Raw genomic sequence first — 16,470 nt, 5'->3', positions numbered from 1 at the left:
GGAAATACTACCACCCACAATAGGAGCAGAAACCCACGGGTAGTACGATGAAAGTCATAGGTTTAAGTTGGCCAAACACTGTCAGGTGCTACAGCGTCGGGAGTGTTAGTCCACTCAAAGACAAAGCCGGAGAGGGGGCAGAAGTGATGGACAACATGTTGCAGTGTCACCTTAAATTTTCAACAGGCGATGTTTCAGTTTGAAAGACAGAGAGGGATGCATATGTCAAAATAGTATCTTGTGAATTCCCGGTATCGGTCTAATTTAGGATCAAGGTAAGTAGATTATAGGAAAGTTTTAACATGATCAAATATTAATTGGTTGACTTTATTGAAAAGAGGAACCTATTTTAACGGTCAATTAACTGCTCTTTAGCGTTGTGCCTAGCTTAAAATGTAACTAGCTTTAGTTAACGTTTAGACGCCTTTAAAAGCGGCCGAATGACCAGTTTAACAAAACATCAGCATTTGACCCACCACAATTTAAAAAAATACCCATTTTGTGAGAGGAAAACAAAACCATTAGATATGGGATATTTTAAAAATTAAAATCAAATTTTGGGAGTAATCCCAAATTTTTGGTCTTTCGCACTGAATCTTAAAAGCTACACGCAATAATGGCCTGCCCTTTTTAGCATACCAGATGGAGGCCAGTATTTCATGGTTTCTGTTACCCCCTTAAATTCAATTGGAATTCCTAAAATCACTGGACTGTTTGTAAAACTCACAAAAAATAAGCTTCAGCATATAATTGAGCTACCATTACAAATTAGTTTTCTTCAGCTCTCTCATGATACATACAAGTTTGACATACAAAGTCAATATGTTTTATGTTGTGTCAAATATCTGTGATTTCTGGTCAAAATTTTCTATGTTTAGGCTTTAAATAAAACAAACTTAATGCCAGCTACAACCTTTCATAAGCCCACAAAGCACATATTTTTTAAACATACAAATAAGTTGCACTGTTAATATGAAGTTGTCCTTTTAATAAAATATATATGCAAGCAAAATACATGGACATCTGTGTTAAAACTGCTTCTTAGCAATTTGAAATAAACAATGACTCAACAACCATTTCTTTTTGTACATCTACCATGAAATTCTACTTTATCCAAACCAGAAAAATATTCATGAGACTTTAGAAACCTAAAATATCAGTCTCAATGTCTATTTTTTATTAGTTGTACGATCATACATCTGTTGTTTTAGCCAGTTTTAAAACGTCATTCATTCTACACAGCATTGCATTGACAATGGTACAAAAAGGAAAACAACCCAAGGTGGAATGGCTACACAAAGGAGCAAAAACAGTTCTTTCCTTGCACTTAGGTTCATGAGCATCATCTACACATTACTGAAGCAAGGGCACAAAAAGTATAAAATGAGCAACAAGTCTATGAAGCTTTTAAAACTAATAAAAGGCTTAAAAAGGATTTACTAACCACCAAAAAAGGGCCCAAAATATGAAGATGTTGAAAAGGTTTCTCTGAGAGTGGCTGTGACTCATGGCAGTTTAATCTTTCAGGGAGCCACCTCTGTAGTTCTGATAGCTTTCACATGCGATTTCTCAGTAACCAGAATTTGATAAAAAGTATTTTCTTCCTTAATATTCTGCTGCTTAAAAAACAAATCTTTCCAACTGAGAGGCTAAGAGAGCTCTTCAGTGAGGATGTTACACATGGCAAAAAGTACAGCCAGTTTACTACAGTATCTACAAATATAACCCAAAAGCACAGAGGCATCAGATAAAAAAATCTTGCTAGGATGAGATGGAAAAACATTACTGGGATTTTTTATGTGAAAGCATGCACAGTGAATATCTAATAAAGACATAGTCTACTCTGATAAAACATTTAGTGGGCTACTTGGCCAAAATGTAGTTACAAGAGATTATGTCATGTAGATAATGAGGCAGAGCTGTTTTTTTTGTGTGTGTGTTTTTTTTAACCCTTATTACAGAGGAAATGTCAAAAATAAAGGGCCAAAGATACTGCAGTCCATTACAGTCAACTCAAATGTACTAAAATGCAATTTTTTTGGTAGGAAAATTCTCATTAAAAATCTTTTCAAACTATTTTATCAATACATGATTAAAAAACAAATCTTAAATAACAGTGATGTTTGTTACTATGCCAGATTATAGGTGTTCGTCATCTCAAATGCCTAGGGTTAAAACGTCATTGATGGTCTGTGTATGTTCACAGGCTTCAACGGACTCATCCATCACCGGTCCATCATGCTGAGGATCATCTCAGGAGTCAGGTCTCCATTAGGTGGGGCCTCAGACAGCTGCTCTCCTTGTTCTGTTCCCTCTTCCTGGGACAGTTCCTCCATTTGAATGGTGGTCTTACCTCCACCAACTACCACCTCCTCAGCCTCCTGGTCATCTGGTTCAGCTCCAGCCTCCTTCTTGACAATAATGTCATCAACTTCCCCTGTGGCCTCGTCCTCCACACGAATGATAGCAGCCGCTGTGAAGAGATTCAGGTCAAATTGTGGTACTGTAACAGTAAGCCTAACCCTGCACACTATTTGTTCAATTTTAATTAAAAGGGTACACTTCAGACCACTGCCACACGGGGGTGAAATCCCCCAATAAGTATTAGCAAGTTGGAATATGTCCTGAAGTATCCTAGTGCGACACCTACTATCTGGTTTGCTCTTTGGGGGACGTCCACGTTTTCTCTTGGCTGGTGGCTCAACAGGTGCAGGGATGGGGACCACGGCAGGGGCCTGATCAACCTCAATCTCACTTGAAATGTCCTCTTCCTCTTCCTCCTCATCCACTTCATTCTCTGCACATGAATAAGAACATAAAGCAATAATGTTGGTAACAAGCAGAAATGACAACTTCATTTAACACTTAGTATATACAAGTTAATCTAACAGACAAAACAATGTATAAGTGATCAGATACATACAAAAAAATTACAGAATGTCAAAGAAATGCCTTACAAACATAATGGAGGGGGCTGGATGGAGGGGTGATGGGACAAGCCCACCCACTCCTTCCTACCATCCCCATCAGCCACAACATCATACAGTCTATGCTGCTTCTGCTGATTACTAGCAATGTCATAACCATCTGACAGAGACATACCGGTTGTTAGCTGAGTGTAAAACTCGGCGAAAAGTTTGTATGCCGTTAACATCTTTATAAAAAAAGACAGTTGTTTATACATTCTTTCAGGAAAAAAACTACAGTACCTACAACTCTAGAGTATCACAGCAGCTTCTCTGATTGGTCAAGGTGATTTTACCTGCAATTTTCAGCATTCAACTGCAGTGACTGAATTAACCCTTTTTTTTTTAAATTACAGACGATTGGGAAAAGCAATGGTAATGGTTCTGCAGAAGAGAAGCTCATACATTATATGTTTTGTTTAATGAGGAGCAAGATTTATTTGTGATTTTGAGAAAAAGAACCTTACTCCCCATAATCCTAAAGTATCCCAGCTAGGACAGGGTTAAGAAATAAAAATAAATTATTAAATTCAGATTGATTAAGAATACATTCATATAATCCAGAGATCAATCTAAATATATAGGCCTGGCATTTCTTCACAGCTCCTTGCTTCTAAAAGCCTTTACTCTGAGACTAGAGGTTTGAATCTTACACCCATTCATCTTATTTTGGATATCTGGTAAATGTTACAAATTAAAGCTGGATATGCATATGCAAGATGTACCACATGGATGTAAAATATAATGGCAATACCACTATTTTGGAGCCATTTTTTTAATGCACACCCTCATATTTTCAATAATTCATCTGGTTGGTACATACTTTGTATTATTTCAAACTTTTATTCTTTGAGAATCTCAGTAATCTCTTGAGAAAAAATAGGTTTGCAACTAAAATATCCCTACATGAATAGTTATTTAATCGAATCAGGGCCTCGTGAATCAGAATCACATCAGATGCGGGCAATCAATAGCGATACCCTGCCCTAATCACAGTAACATCTCTACATGTTTGTGCCAGCTGTTACCCACAAATTTCTGCTTTTGACTGTTACTGTCAGTCACCTTTCAGACTGCTAATGGTCATGAAATAGGTTGGCAGTACCTGTTGAGCTGTGGCACGTCACCTACAACAAGATCTGCCAATAGCAGAATTCAGTTGCAGAAGCCAGGACCAAACCTGTCCTGTAGAGCAGGGGTTTTCATTTTCTTTCTACCAAGACAAACCCAAGCTCAAAGCAAAATTTCACTGCATGCTGTGATTATATCCATGCAAAATAACCCCTTTGACATGTGTTACAGTATCTTTAATGTAGCAACCAACGTATGGTTGTACAGATTCCCAAGGCAAACTAAGCCTGTGTCATAGCCCCCATTTGGGGACCACAGTTTTAGAGGGCAGTTGCTTTCAATATTTCTAACAAAATGTACGCTTTAAGTACTCTGTACTCAAATGTCAAGATTTGGGCCCTAAACCATCAAGAACTCTGTATGAACTAGGCTTAGCTCAAAAAAGTTCCTCTTTAAATGTTCTCCACTAAATTGTAGTTGTAGGAACTTAAATGAAATTCAGCGTTTCGAGTTGGCTTTGTAACATGCTGTAATGTTACAGTAAGCGTTACATACTGTCAATTGCAAGAGTCTAACTACATTCATATTGACTCAACAAAAGTTGTATAAATGCATGTATAGTTTACCTGCGTCATCATCACCATCTTCTCCTCTTGACTGCATCTTCCTCTTCCTGCCACGGCGACCGCCCTTTTTGGGTGTTGGAGCTCCATTCTCATCTTCAATCATTTCGCCCGTACAGTTCTCAGCATGACGCAGCATTGTGTTCTATATTACATGCATACACAAACATCACAACTCTGCAACAAACACCAAGAACAACAAAACAGCAGATAGGGACTGTTTGCAAGAACTCTAGAGCTTGATCATACCCTGCGGGTGAATGTTCTGGTACACTTGTTGCAGACGAAGGCAGTGGGGACAAAGTTTGGATCATGGTAGCGCTTGAAGTGCATGTCCAGAAGCTGTTTCTGGCGGAAAGTTTTATCACACTGGCTGCAGGCAAATGGCTTTTCTCCTGTGTGTGTACGCTTGTGCATTATCATATGGCGTTCCTATGAGGAAACATATCAGAAAAACAGTAATTTGGAATGAAATTAAAAATAACAAAAAGTACACAACAAAAGTGCTTCAGATTTTACTGGACACACCTGTCTGCAGCAGTAGTCACACATTTCACACTTAAAACGCTTTTCATTCTTGTGAGTCTTCTGGTGTTGGATGAGAGCATATCTCTCATGAAAAACAGCATCACAGTAACGGCATTTCTTTCCCGTCTCAATAAATGAGTGCTGCTTCCGCAAGTGAACACCTTAAAAAGAAAAAAATTATAATTTATGTTTATGGCATGTCATCTGGGTCTTTTAGGAGAGAGGAGAATCAACTGTTCCAAAGCTTGGTGGATTACATGTGTAAAAGATTATTCTCTACACTAATACCAGAAATGAAGATTCACAAATTAAGGTAAATAGCTGCCCTCCAGGCACACTGCTGAGCAAAAGGAAAAGTGCAAAACGTACCAAGGTCACTTTTACGTGCAATGACAGTATCACAGTGAGGGCAATGAAACTTGGCCACATTCTCTGTGTGTTTCTGCAGAATGTGCATCTTCATGGTGCCACTCTGTGTGAACCGGGCATGGCAGATGTAGCACTCATACGGCTTCTCCCCTGCAACAAAGAATAAGAGGGTACTAGGTGATCGGCATGTACTTACTTGAACCAGCAATCAGCTGCATTCTGGGCTGATGAATGGTTTAGATGTATTACCTGAATGTGTTCTCATGTGTCTCTTTAGCTTGTAAGTGTCTCTGCTAGCATAGCTGCACAGACTGCACTGAAAGGGTCGCTCTCCTGTGTGGGAACGGATGTGCCTTTTCAACTTACTCACCTATAAAAAGAGACCGGGAGATTTAAACAAGACCTTCTGATAAAATTTAAAGAGACATGTTGTTTATTAGATAGGTTGTAATTGTAAATCAATACTTGCCTCCACACTAGAATAGTCACACATAGAGCATTTGAAGGGCTTCTCGTGTGTGTGTTTGTAACGACGATGACGCACCAACTCACCGCTGGTCACAAATGCCATGTCACAATCTGTACATTTATGTGGCCGAGTGCCTAGAGAAATAGAAGAATGAGGAAAATTAAGACTTCTTTTTTTTAATCAAGATATAAAAAAGATATTTAATGCTTAATTTGTATCAAATAAATGTAAAGCAAATGGACCATCAAAGCAGGTATCAGTGTTAGTCAAACTTCTTATCATTTGTTGTTAATGCAAAAAGTAGTAACCAGTAATACATCAGCTTGTCATATTTAAGTTAATTTAGATGGAACAAGTCGCACAGAAATCACTGAGTCCAATTGGACAGTTGTACCAGATGTGGAGACTGGCAACCAAAACGCATGACAACTCTGGTACCAATTACTCCTCTCACAGACATAGTACTGCACAACCCAGCTTTGTATTTTAATAATTTGATACCTATATTGTTTTTTTTTTTCTTGCATTACCTGTGTGTGTATTCAGGTGATTTCTCAGAAGTGTAACTGTTCTGAAGGCCCGTCCACACAGATGACATTTATGTGGCCTCTCGTCTGTGTGGCTCTTCATGTGTCTGTCCAAGTTGGAGCGCCTTGGACAAGTGTAGCTACAAAGCTCACACTGAAAAGTCTTTTTTACTCCTGAACACAAAAAATAAGATTTGATGAGTTAAAGCAGTGCACAAATACACCATAATGGTTCCAAGACTGTAAGAGGAAGAAGACTCAAACAACATTGTGCTGCAGTCTCACCCTTTTTCTTGATCTTGGTGGGCTTTGGTGGCTTCATGTTGCCGACAACTTTCTCTGCATTCACCTCTGACAGCAGTCCCTCCTGCTGTTCTTCTTCAAAGTCGTACACAGAAACGTCCATGTCACGGTCACCCTCCCCATAGCGTAGGCGGCTTTTCTTTCCCTTCTTTCCTTTGCGGACCATAGTGATGGGCTGGTATTCTGGGTCCTTGGCCCATTCTTGGTCTTCTTGCTGAGGCACAGGGGTTTCTACTGCTTCTTCTTCCCCTTCCTCCTCAGCCCTTGCTCCTTGAAGCTCACTGTGAGCTGCCTGAAGCTCCTCCTGCTCTACAGTCTCGACTTCTCCATTGGCACCTACTTTCACCACCTAAGGACAACAATACAATTTAGAGAGACTGTCATATATTCAGTCTGGGCCAGGTTTTTGTACAGCAGACCAGAGTGGTTTTATACCTGAAAGCCCTCAGGTAAGGGAAGAGTGTGACAGATAACCGGCTCTGCATCCTTGTTAGCTGTTGATGCATCAACATAGGTCGCCTGCAGGCCCTCAACAGTTCCTGTTGTCACTGGCACCTGCACCAGCTGAAGCTGGCCAAGACCTAATGCAGCCCCTGCCTGCTCCTCCATATTCACCACCTGCAAATGATAAAGAACCCTTTGAACTTTGCCAGGACATTTAGCAAAAAGCCAGTGACAAATCCAAGGGCAGCATCAGCGCATACCTGCAGTGTGATGATCTGACCCTCGTCTCCACCCGTAACTGTCACTGTGTTACCGGCCTCCAACACCTCTGTCTTCATTTGGAGCAGAGTAGGATCAAGAGCATCCATCACCATCATCTCCACATTACCAGTCACTTCACCCTGTGGGGCAAGGGTCACTCCTTGTATCAAGGTTTCTCCATCCTCAGGCAGGACCTTTCCATCAGCAGCCTGAGCAGTATCCATGGAAACAGCCTCGCCCTCCATGGCAGCAGGCACCTTTGAATGGGCAAATTATTGAAGCAAGTTAGGCAAATAAAATTTCATTTTAGTTTAATGTGGCCATTGAATGGCTCAAAATACAACATTAGAGTTTAGATGAAATAATTACTGGATGAATTAAATTTTATCTGTATGACCAGCTGGTGTCATGACAGCTGTCTTCTCACAAACTAGTTGGTTGACATGGTCAAACAACCAAGAAGTACCACCTCCTGAGATATATGGCACTAATCAGTTTATTTAGCAAAGTAGATCTTTTTGATAGATAATGAAAATCATTTTTTTAAAAAGGTGCATGAAAAACTTTAACAAAGAACAAAGGGCCTGCAAAACAAAACATCAGTATTTGTTCTGCTTTTATTTGATTTTCTCTATAGGTATATAATCAAATAGTGCCTTAAGACATCACATAAGGGATCAATCATAATATTAAACAATAATGTAAGAATCCAACTTAAATACAAAAGCCAAAGTACGGGTGGTTACAAGCAGATCTAAACTTGTTTTGCTTCTTCTAGCCTGTTAATCAGGTTTTTTTTGTAGAGAGCAGCGGTTATATCAATAAATCAACACATTTAATCAACCTAATGAGCAACCCAAGGTTTCAGAGGCAACATTTAGGACAACCCCTAGATTTGACTGGTTGGTTTGACAGAGAGTTATGTTGTAAGAACTGTCCATGTCACGTGTATTCACTTGAGTAACCAAGGCATTTATAGTAAAAGCTGCGAGTTTAGCTCACAAAGTATAAGGCCTCTGTCACCGCACCATTACAGGGATTGTTGTAGTATCAGTCATGCTCAGTAGTATTAATGCTTACCTGAAAACGTAAACAATTTGCATGTCATTAGTTAGTATATTCCCTAACCCTATGTATTACTCATCATTTGTGTTCTTTCTATCAACGTGCAAAGACTATATATACTTTGTACGTGTCTGTTTAAATAACAAAGCACTGTGTGCATGAAAACGCCCCCAGTTAGTCTCTGTATAACATCTGGTGTAAACAACACGTGTAAATTACATACAGACCAGTGACGCCACAAATCAAACAAAACCGACTCTAGACTACTTGCTTCATATCAGAGCTTCTGATTGTCTGCTGAAAATTGCGTGAAAACTTTTGTGGCACTAAAAATGATATCAATATAACGGGGGTTCTTCGTTTTCTCCTACTCCCTCTGTTATAAGTAAATGACACCACACTTCTTGGTGGGACAGGCTAATTTGGAGCACGACTGTTGAAAAGTAAACGAAACACAACTCAACTCTTATTTGCAATTCTGTTGAACTCTGAGCTAAATTTTAAAACGCGGCAAATTACGACTTCCTGCACTGACCTCACTTGTTAAACCATTCATCATATCAACCACTAATACGTTGAACAAATCGTTTACCTATTAACTGAACATGTGCTCAGCAACCCTTCAATAAAATATCCTGACCTCAACGTAAAAATATTTTTATGGAAACGATACAAACTACAGAGACGTCAACTCGTGTTAGTGGGTTAGTGAACTCGAGAGGCGCGAGTACGTCTGAAAACAGGAAACAAAGGACACGATAAGATGGACGACAGGCCTGAACAAACTTAAAACACAAACACTTGTTACTGTTGTCATCCCTCTGCAGATATTTACTAAATATCCACCAATGTTCAACTGGGAAAGAGAGTTACAGTTTATAGACAGATTTAGTGAATTTTAGATAACGATAGAGGGAGACAAACACCCCCCGCCAGCAGCCTGGCCGGTAAGCCCTACCGTGACACCTAGAGGCCGACGACGGCTCCTACAAAAACGTTTCCGTGTTTGGGCGCAAAGTAACGGCTTCACTTACTCTTCGCAGTTTGTTTCTCCCGTAATATTAACTGTGAAGCTCAAAGTCTGTGGCTGTCGTCTTCAATCCCGCTGTGACCGTCCGTGCGTGCTGAGGGTTCCGCTAATAATTTTCTCCCGCTTTGGAAGAATAGGCCTAACACAAAATGGCGGTCTTTAATAGCTTACGCGGCTGCGCAAACACACAGCCTAAGGGGGCAGGAGGAGTGGTCTGGATGTCTGCAAGGCGCCAGATTTGAATTCAGGCGTAGGCGTGGCATCCTTAAACACGATGACGATGGTTGACACAAATAAGAGATCATTAAATATCTGTTGAGATAAAGTACAGACATTATTGCAAGTTTCGCTTGTAACGCTAAAAATAATCTAAATCCTCTATAAATGTAATGTTTCATGTAACACTCAATGTCAAAGTAATTCATCGAGTCAATCACAAGAGGGCAGTGAGAGTGTTGGTGGTTTATCTCACAGCAGAGTAAAACGTGATTTACCCCCATCCCCTATTCAACTCACTCTCTCTGCATTGTTTCTTGTTGGAAGGCTTCTTTAAACGTTTAAAACTGGGGATATACACATATTTAAGGCCGCAAGCAAAAACAAATGATATATCTTCTGTAAATATAGGCATCTTATTCAATATTTATTCATTTAATTGTAAAAAAAAGATGTCTTGTTGTTATCTAAGAGAAGAGCACTGTAAACAAAGTTAAGAGGAACTCCAGAAATAGCTCATCTGCTTTTCAGAGTTATACATTAGGTCTAATAAAGTTCGATTTTAACAATGTTAAGACCTCACTCAGAAAACATGACATTGAAATATACAAAAAGTTGTCTGTGTAGAGTGCAGTTAACTACATAGATTAGGGGTCATCATTTACATGTGTACAAGGGCCAGATTTTGTCTTAACAGGCACTTTGGGGGCAGACTTTAAATTAACTAAAATAAAATGAATATTTTGGTCCAAATAATATATTATTGTATACGTATTTGTATTTTTCTTCCAAAATGTAAGTAGTTTTTAAGTATTAAAATCAAGATTGGTCCCTATCACCTATGGGTAATCAAAATATTTTAGCTACAAATTTCTAGGAATGCCATTTTGTCCATCGCCACATTTCACACTAATATGCTGCATCCTGATTAGTGAAAACCAAATGGAGCAAAGAGGTCTTTTATTTTGATTCTCAGGCAGGAAAATCACACTTTCCAAGAGCATGAAGTAACAAGTTGACACAGTAAAGTGCAGATTTAATTAGGGCTGGACTAATAGGTATGTGTTTAGATGACAGGTGGATTTCTGTAGAATATTAGGTTATTCCTGATAGAACTGGTGCAATCTCGATTGTTCTGGGGTTTGTTTGATAGCTGTATGGATTTAAAGAAAAGAGATGCCCTAAAATCTACCAAATCCTTTTTTTCTCCTGACATTTTTTGACTTCATTCATCTTTTTGGGCTCGATGGGGAGCTTAATATGGCCCCTGGCCGCCAGTTGATGATCACTGGCATACTAGAGTAAACTCGTCTGACATTTTTCACCGGAAATATAAAAAACCACAGAGAAAAGGAAACTTGCTCTAATAGAACTGTCTGGATTTAATCAGTAAATGCAACTTCCAGTCAAACTGCATTTTCAAACTTCTGTGTTTTACATAGGAAACTTGTTTGCTTGGTTTGAGTATCAAAAATATTTAATTCAGGGAAATTACCTCCCATGAAACTTACTCATGCATTCAATTAAGTTTTTCCCTCAATAAATGACATAGAAATTGGTCTGTTTTTCTATGTTGCTTCGAAATGTTTCAGCTCATTGTCAAGATCTCTAACAGTCCCCATCTACAACTGTCGTCTCAGATATTATTAAAACAACATGCATTAAATCCATTAAACTGTATTTTTTACTTTTTTTAGTGATTAAAAAATTGCAGGTCAACCTGTCACTTAGTGCATTTCAGAGCATATTTTCCGCATACAAAATAAATTATTAATTTGTTATATAACCAATAGAACATTTTGTCCATTTCAGCTGTTTCCATTGCAGCATATTCAGATCTGTGTTTTTGTAATGAGGTCTGAAGCATAGATCAAACTATCATCAGCATGGTCACTTTATTCCTCCCTCTCCCTGTCTGTTCTTATTTTATCTCCATCTTTTTTCTCATGGTTTTCCTCTCAGAGGGGAGGGGGCAGAGAAAGGCGAGGCTCTCTTGTCACATCTGTCAGTCAGCCGGCCCAGCCCCGCCCACCTCTGAGGAGGCATTACATACTGCTGCTGCTCCTGCTCTTAGCAACCGTGCCTCAGCAACAGAGCCACGGCAACAGAGCTCCACGGCAACAGCGTGCCGTGTCTCCCCAATGGAGCTGCCATTGGGCGGACCAGCGCTCAGGCACTACACCCAGAGCAGACCGAGACCTCACCGACAAAAGCTGAACTACCGACCCAGCAGACCGCAGGTACTGTGAACGAGGACAGGGTTTTTTAAAAATGGAGTGTGAGGGGAAAGGTGGTGTGAGTGAGGAGAGAAAATGGGAGGAGATGAAATAGGGTACAGAGGGGAGAGGCAGGGGGAAGGGAAGGACAGAGGAGGGGTGCTGTGAAAGATGCCTGGTTCCTGTTTGAATGAGGCTGTCCCTTTCTGCCGGTCACTGGCTCTTTGAAGAAGCTTCATTAGAAATCTGAGTGTGAATGTGAGATCTGCCTCGCTGAAAAAAGCTGGTGGCATTTTCTTCTTCTGCGGTTGTATTAAATTGAGTGTGTGTGTGATCATCTTTTTTTCTTTTTTTTTTTTTTGCACTGAGCTGATTGTGTTGTCACAGTGCTATTAGGCTGTAGACACAGTCACTCCCTTGGTGCCAATGGCTAAGGAGACAAAATTCAAGTGACTCCAAGTGACAGGATATCGTGTAACGTTGACTTCTGCTGAATTTGTGCTCTGCAGTCAATCTCCTGTCTTTTATTGCTACTTGTAGGCACAGATGTTAATGTGATCGGGATGATGCAGCACTGAATTGCTGCAATTTCAATATCACATTACCTACATCGGCAAAATGAGTTACCCTGCTTTCATTCAGCATGCAAAAATCCAGCGACGCCCCCCCATTGTACGTTACCGAGCAACTGACTCCCGAGAGGTTGGTTTGTAGCATGGCTGGAGGAGAGATTCAAACCAAAATACACCTATAGAGGCAGGAGAAACACTAGTGCCAGAGTGTGTGGGTTTTTCAGAGGTGAGGGTTATGTAATGTAAAGTTAGACATGGTACAAGTTGCTTTCAACATCAGCTCTTTAATCTTGAGTCTAAAATCTCTGTGATTTCTGTTTATGTGTTATTTAGGAGACGATATTAGAGAGTGAAAATGAAGTCCTTGAGCACATGGGGAGGGTGGATGAAGGTGTCGAGGAGTTCTTTACTAAAAGAGTACTTCCTACTGATACACTGTGAGTACACCAGCTGCCTCTTAAGCCTCTTTATAGGTCCATGATGACTATCAGGATACTTATTGCTTTAATAAACTAGTACAAGGAACTTGATGCACACAGTATTGATCTGATATATGATCCTCCTTTAGGAAAAAGCAAGATGAAGAAACTATCACAGTGCACGAAGTGGCTCCTGCCAGTTCTGTCCCTTGTCCACCCCAGACCAAAACACTCAGGAGGAAGCTTGGCGATTTTTTTACTCTCAAAAAGAGACGAGGTCTGAAGTCAGAAACAAGCCATGAAGGGCGTCCCAAAAAGACCTCCATCGCGGACCTCATCCGCCCACTCAGGGAGGTCGCCAGAGCTGAGAAAGACAAAGACAAGGACCGTGTCAAAGAGCACGACAAGGAGAACGAAAAGGAGAAAGCGAAAGAGAATCCCAGTGCTGGAGAGTCAGCTGTTCAGGAGACACCTGTGTCTGGTGCTCCGCCGCTGAGGGGTGAAGCAGTGCCTCCCCGCCGAGCTCTCAGAGAGGGGAAGTCCCAGTCTCTCATTCTGCTGTCTGGATCAGCAGGTGCAGGGACTCCTTATGGCAAGAACACTGGAAAGGTGAATACTAGCAGAATTTAAATCACACTTACTTTCAGATCTGTAAGTAAGGTTTGAAAGACCTCCTCACTCTGCTTTTGCTGCTTTCAGAAACAATTAGAAGGCCAACATAGCTTTGAACAGAAACTCCATCTCATGCTTCAGCGTATCGGAGTCTCTAAAGCTCAGCCGGGAGAAATACAGGTATGTAAATATCTGTTTGTACTTTGTAGTTAAGAGTCCTTGATAGTGTTTAAAATCCTTTTTTATTTTTTTAGAATCAGGAGGGAGAGATGAAAAAAGCAGAATCTGAAGGTATGTTCTATTATCTGTTTGATACTTAACATAATTAAACTTCTCCTCACACCATCGTAGTGTTAATGAAGCTCTGCTAATCTTTAAAGTTGAAGTATTTGTTTTATAGGAGAGGCTTTTTGAAATGGATCAGTTATCTATTAAGGTTTACTATGTCTGTATGCCGATAATGCTCCATCCATTGTAAAGATTTAGAAGTAAATTCATTCCTCTTTAACATAAATGATCTTTGTGCCTCAGGAACTATCATTGACAGTAAGCCTGAGCCACCACCTACTTTCACAAAACCTCGAACCATGTCTGCATCATCAGGTAAAACACAAACACAGATTGGCTTTATCTATATTTGTACTATAATGCTGAATATTCTGACTTGATTTTTTTTTTTTTTTAAGATACAAGGCATCAAATGCGCCCAAGTGTGTCAGCACATGAGTCTGCTGGGAAACCTGCTTTGCTTCCAAAGCCGGTCATCAAGCCAGGTCCACCACCCACTACATCCGGCCGCAACACACCAGAAAACGAGCTTGCGCAAATACAGGAAGCAGAGTCCAACACACCCATCAAACAGAGTTCAGCCAAATCTCCCCCTGCTACCCCTGACATCACTGCTACTACTACCATACCTACTGTACCGACAATCTCAAACTCGGTTCCTGACTCGGCCGATTTGACAGTTTCCCCTTCAAGTACTGTACCGCCCTCGGACACAGATATATGCACCAGCTCTGTTCACACTCTTACAGCAGCTACCACAACCACTGATGTAACAGAGCCTGAAAGCAAACCCTCCATACCTGAAGCTTATGCTAATGCTCCTGAAATACCCACTTCCACTAGCACTGCTACACCAATAGAGCCCTCCACTTCTGTCTCAGTTACTTCCATTTCCTCTGAGCCCATTACTACTCTGAGCCTCTCCACAACTTCCAGTTCAACCACTACGCCTTCCATCTCCACCTCTGAAACTGTTTCTGCTCCCAGCAATGAGAATCAGGTTTCCACAGGATCAAGAGATCTGCAAACTGAAGCGGGCATTGTCTCAGTTGATTCTACACCTGCTGCTAGTGTGGATGCAGCTGTATCTGCCACCACCACGGCTCCATCACCCTCCACCTGCACATCAGATACACCACCAGTTTTGTCTACTTGCACCAATTTAATTACTGCAGCTAGTGTTGATCTCACTTCAGGCACCTCTGCTAGCTGTGCATTGGTAGCTTCACCAGTTGCTGAAAAATCTCCACCTCCTGAGTCAAATGATACCATCACCTCTCCAGTTTCACCTGATGCCTCCATTTCTTCTTCCCCCCTCCTGATCTCTTCTGACCTTCCACCCACCACCACAACTGCCACCATTACAAGCCCAATATCCACTGACTACATGGACTTAAACTCTACTTCTACCATTACTCAGCCAGCCACCTCTAGCCCTCCTGATCTGTCTATTCCCTCCACGTCATCCACTGAAACAAACCCCACAGACACCACCACCACCACCACCATCAGTATAAACCACTCAGATTCCACTTCCACCTTCAGTTCAGCAGCCACAGCTGCAATTAGTTCACCACCTACGACTGACTCAGATCCACCTTACTCTAACAGTGTGAGCACTACCCTCACACCAACTATCTCTGACCTCTCCACCACTGATAACTCAAATGCTGCTTCTCACCATCTGACCGCTCCAGTTCCTTCTAAAGATAGTCCAGGCCCAGATAAAGACTCACACACATCTTCTGAAGATGGAACCAGTGTAGAGCTGGCAGAGAAGGATAAAGGTATTATGTTAATCATGTGTATTTATTTACACTAGCTGCATATATTCTTTTATTGTTTTAACATGAATGAAGATGTAAGTTTAATGGAATCTGTTTGTGATTTTCAACAGCAGATGAGGGACATGAGATGGTACAAAAGAGTGAGGAAACCAAGATGGATGACAGCCAGAAAGTCATTGATGGTGCCAAGGAGAGCGAGGATGAAAATGAGAAAAAACCTATGGTCAACAATGAAATGATGAGTGAAGAAGTGCAAGAACAAGGTGTGAAAACTCAAGAGGACACAGTAAAAACAGAAGTGGGAATGGCTGAGCCTGCATTAGGGAAAGATGTCAATGAGTCACGGATAGATGTTCAAAAACAAGAAGAAACCAAGTCAGTGGTTGAGAAGTAATCAAAAAATCATGATGTTGCTAAAAACGGGACCAACTACTGTGACAGGGGCAGGAGAGACCACAGTAAAGGGTAAAATGAGGGGAGATGATCCATGGCACTTCCTACAGGGACCACCACATACAGCAGCACACCACAAAAGGGTGGGCCACTGGACCAAAGAACTGAGATCCCTTTGGTGTTATGTAATCAACAAATCCAGCAGTGTCTTTGTCCTTTTTTAACTTCTGTTTAATTTTTGCATTGCACGTATGATTATGTACCATAAGACAACTACTGTGGTAAAATACACAATGTTTACAATAGATGGA

At 40.8% G+C, this 16,470-nt stretch overlaps 2 protein-coding genes across 2 annotated transcripts in view; one reads left to right on the top strand and one right to left on the bottom strand.

Moving 5' to 3' along the window:
• LOC121504203 (flocculation protein FLO11-like) overlaps nt 1–16,470 on the top strand; it is a 19,665-nt gene extending 3,195 nt beyond the window's left edge. Inside the window, exons 2-10 of the mRNA XM_041778914.1 lie at nt 2,328–2,511; nt 11,835–12,112; nt 12,994–13,097; nt 13,229–13,688; nt 13,779–13,871; nt 13,946–13,982; nt 14,223–14,294; nt 14,378–15,766; nt 15,877–16,470. Coding sequence (XP_041634848.1) covers nt 2,328–2,511; nt 11,835–12,112; nt 12,994–13,097; nt 13,229–13,688; nt 13,779–13,871; nt 13,946–13,982; nt 14,223–14,294; nt 14,378–15,766; nt 15,877–16,160 — 2,901 coding nt within the window. The 3' untranslated portion in view covers nt 16,161–16,470. The remainder of the gene's footprint in view (nt 1–2,327; nt 2,512–11,834; nt 12,113–12,993; nt 13,098–13,228; nt 13,689–13,778; nt 13,872–13,945; nt 13,983–14,222; nt 14,295–14,377; nt 15,767–15,876) is intronic.
• LOC121509263 (transcriptional repressor CTCF-like) lies at nt 968–9,831 on the bottom strand. The gene is made up of 13 exons (XM_041786499.1): nt 9,661–9,831; nt 7,561–7,818; nt 7,292–7,474; nt 6,839–7,205; nt 6,557–6,727; nt 6,027–6,160; nt 5,807–5,927; nt 5,558–5,707; nt 5,189–5,349; nt 4,910–5,092; nt 4,664–4,805; nt 2,651–2,797; nt 968–2,473 (listed from the first exon to the last, which is right to left on the bottom strand). Exons 2-13 carry the CDS (start codon nt 7,804–7,806, stop codon nt 2,226–2,228), a joined length of 2,253 nt encoding a protein of 750 aa, XP_041642433.1. The 5' UTR covers nt 7,807–7,818; nt 9,661–9,831; the 3' UTR covers nt 968–2,225.

The sequence above is a fragment of the Cheilinus undulatus genome, linkage group 1, assembly GCF_018320785.1.
Source record: "Cheilinus undulatus linkage group 1, ASM1832078v1, whole genome shotgun sequence".
Classification (NCBI taxonomy): domain Eukaryota; kingdom Metazoa; phylum Chordata; class Actinopteri; order Labriformes; family Labridae; genus Cheilinus; species Cheilinus undulatus.
This window is presented reverse-complemented; position numbering and strand designations above follow the sequence as displayed.

What these genes read in the sequence shown, in the direction of transcription:
- LOC121509263 (XM_041786499.1), bottom strand. Translation starts at nt 7,806, where the DNA reads ATGGAGGGCGAGGCTGTTTCCATGGATACTGCTCAGGCTGCTGATGGA. An exon ending in CCTTACCTGAGGGCTTTCAG is followed by an intron (nt 7,206 to 7,291) that starts GTATAAAACCAC and finishes TGTTGTCCTTAG; the next exon opens with GTGGTGAAAGTAGGTGCCAA. An exon ending in TCACCTGAATACACACACAG is followed by an intron (nt 6,161 to 6,556) that starts GTAATGCAAGAA and finishes CTATTTCTCTAG; the next exon opens with GCACTCGGCCACATAAATGT.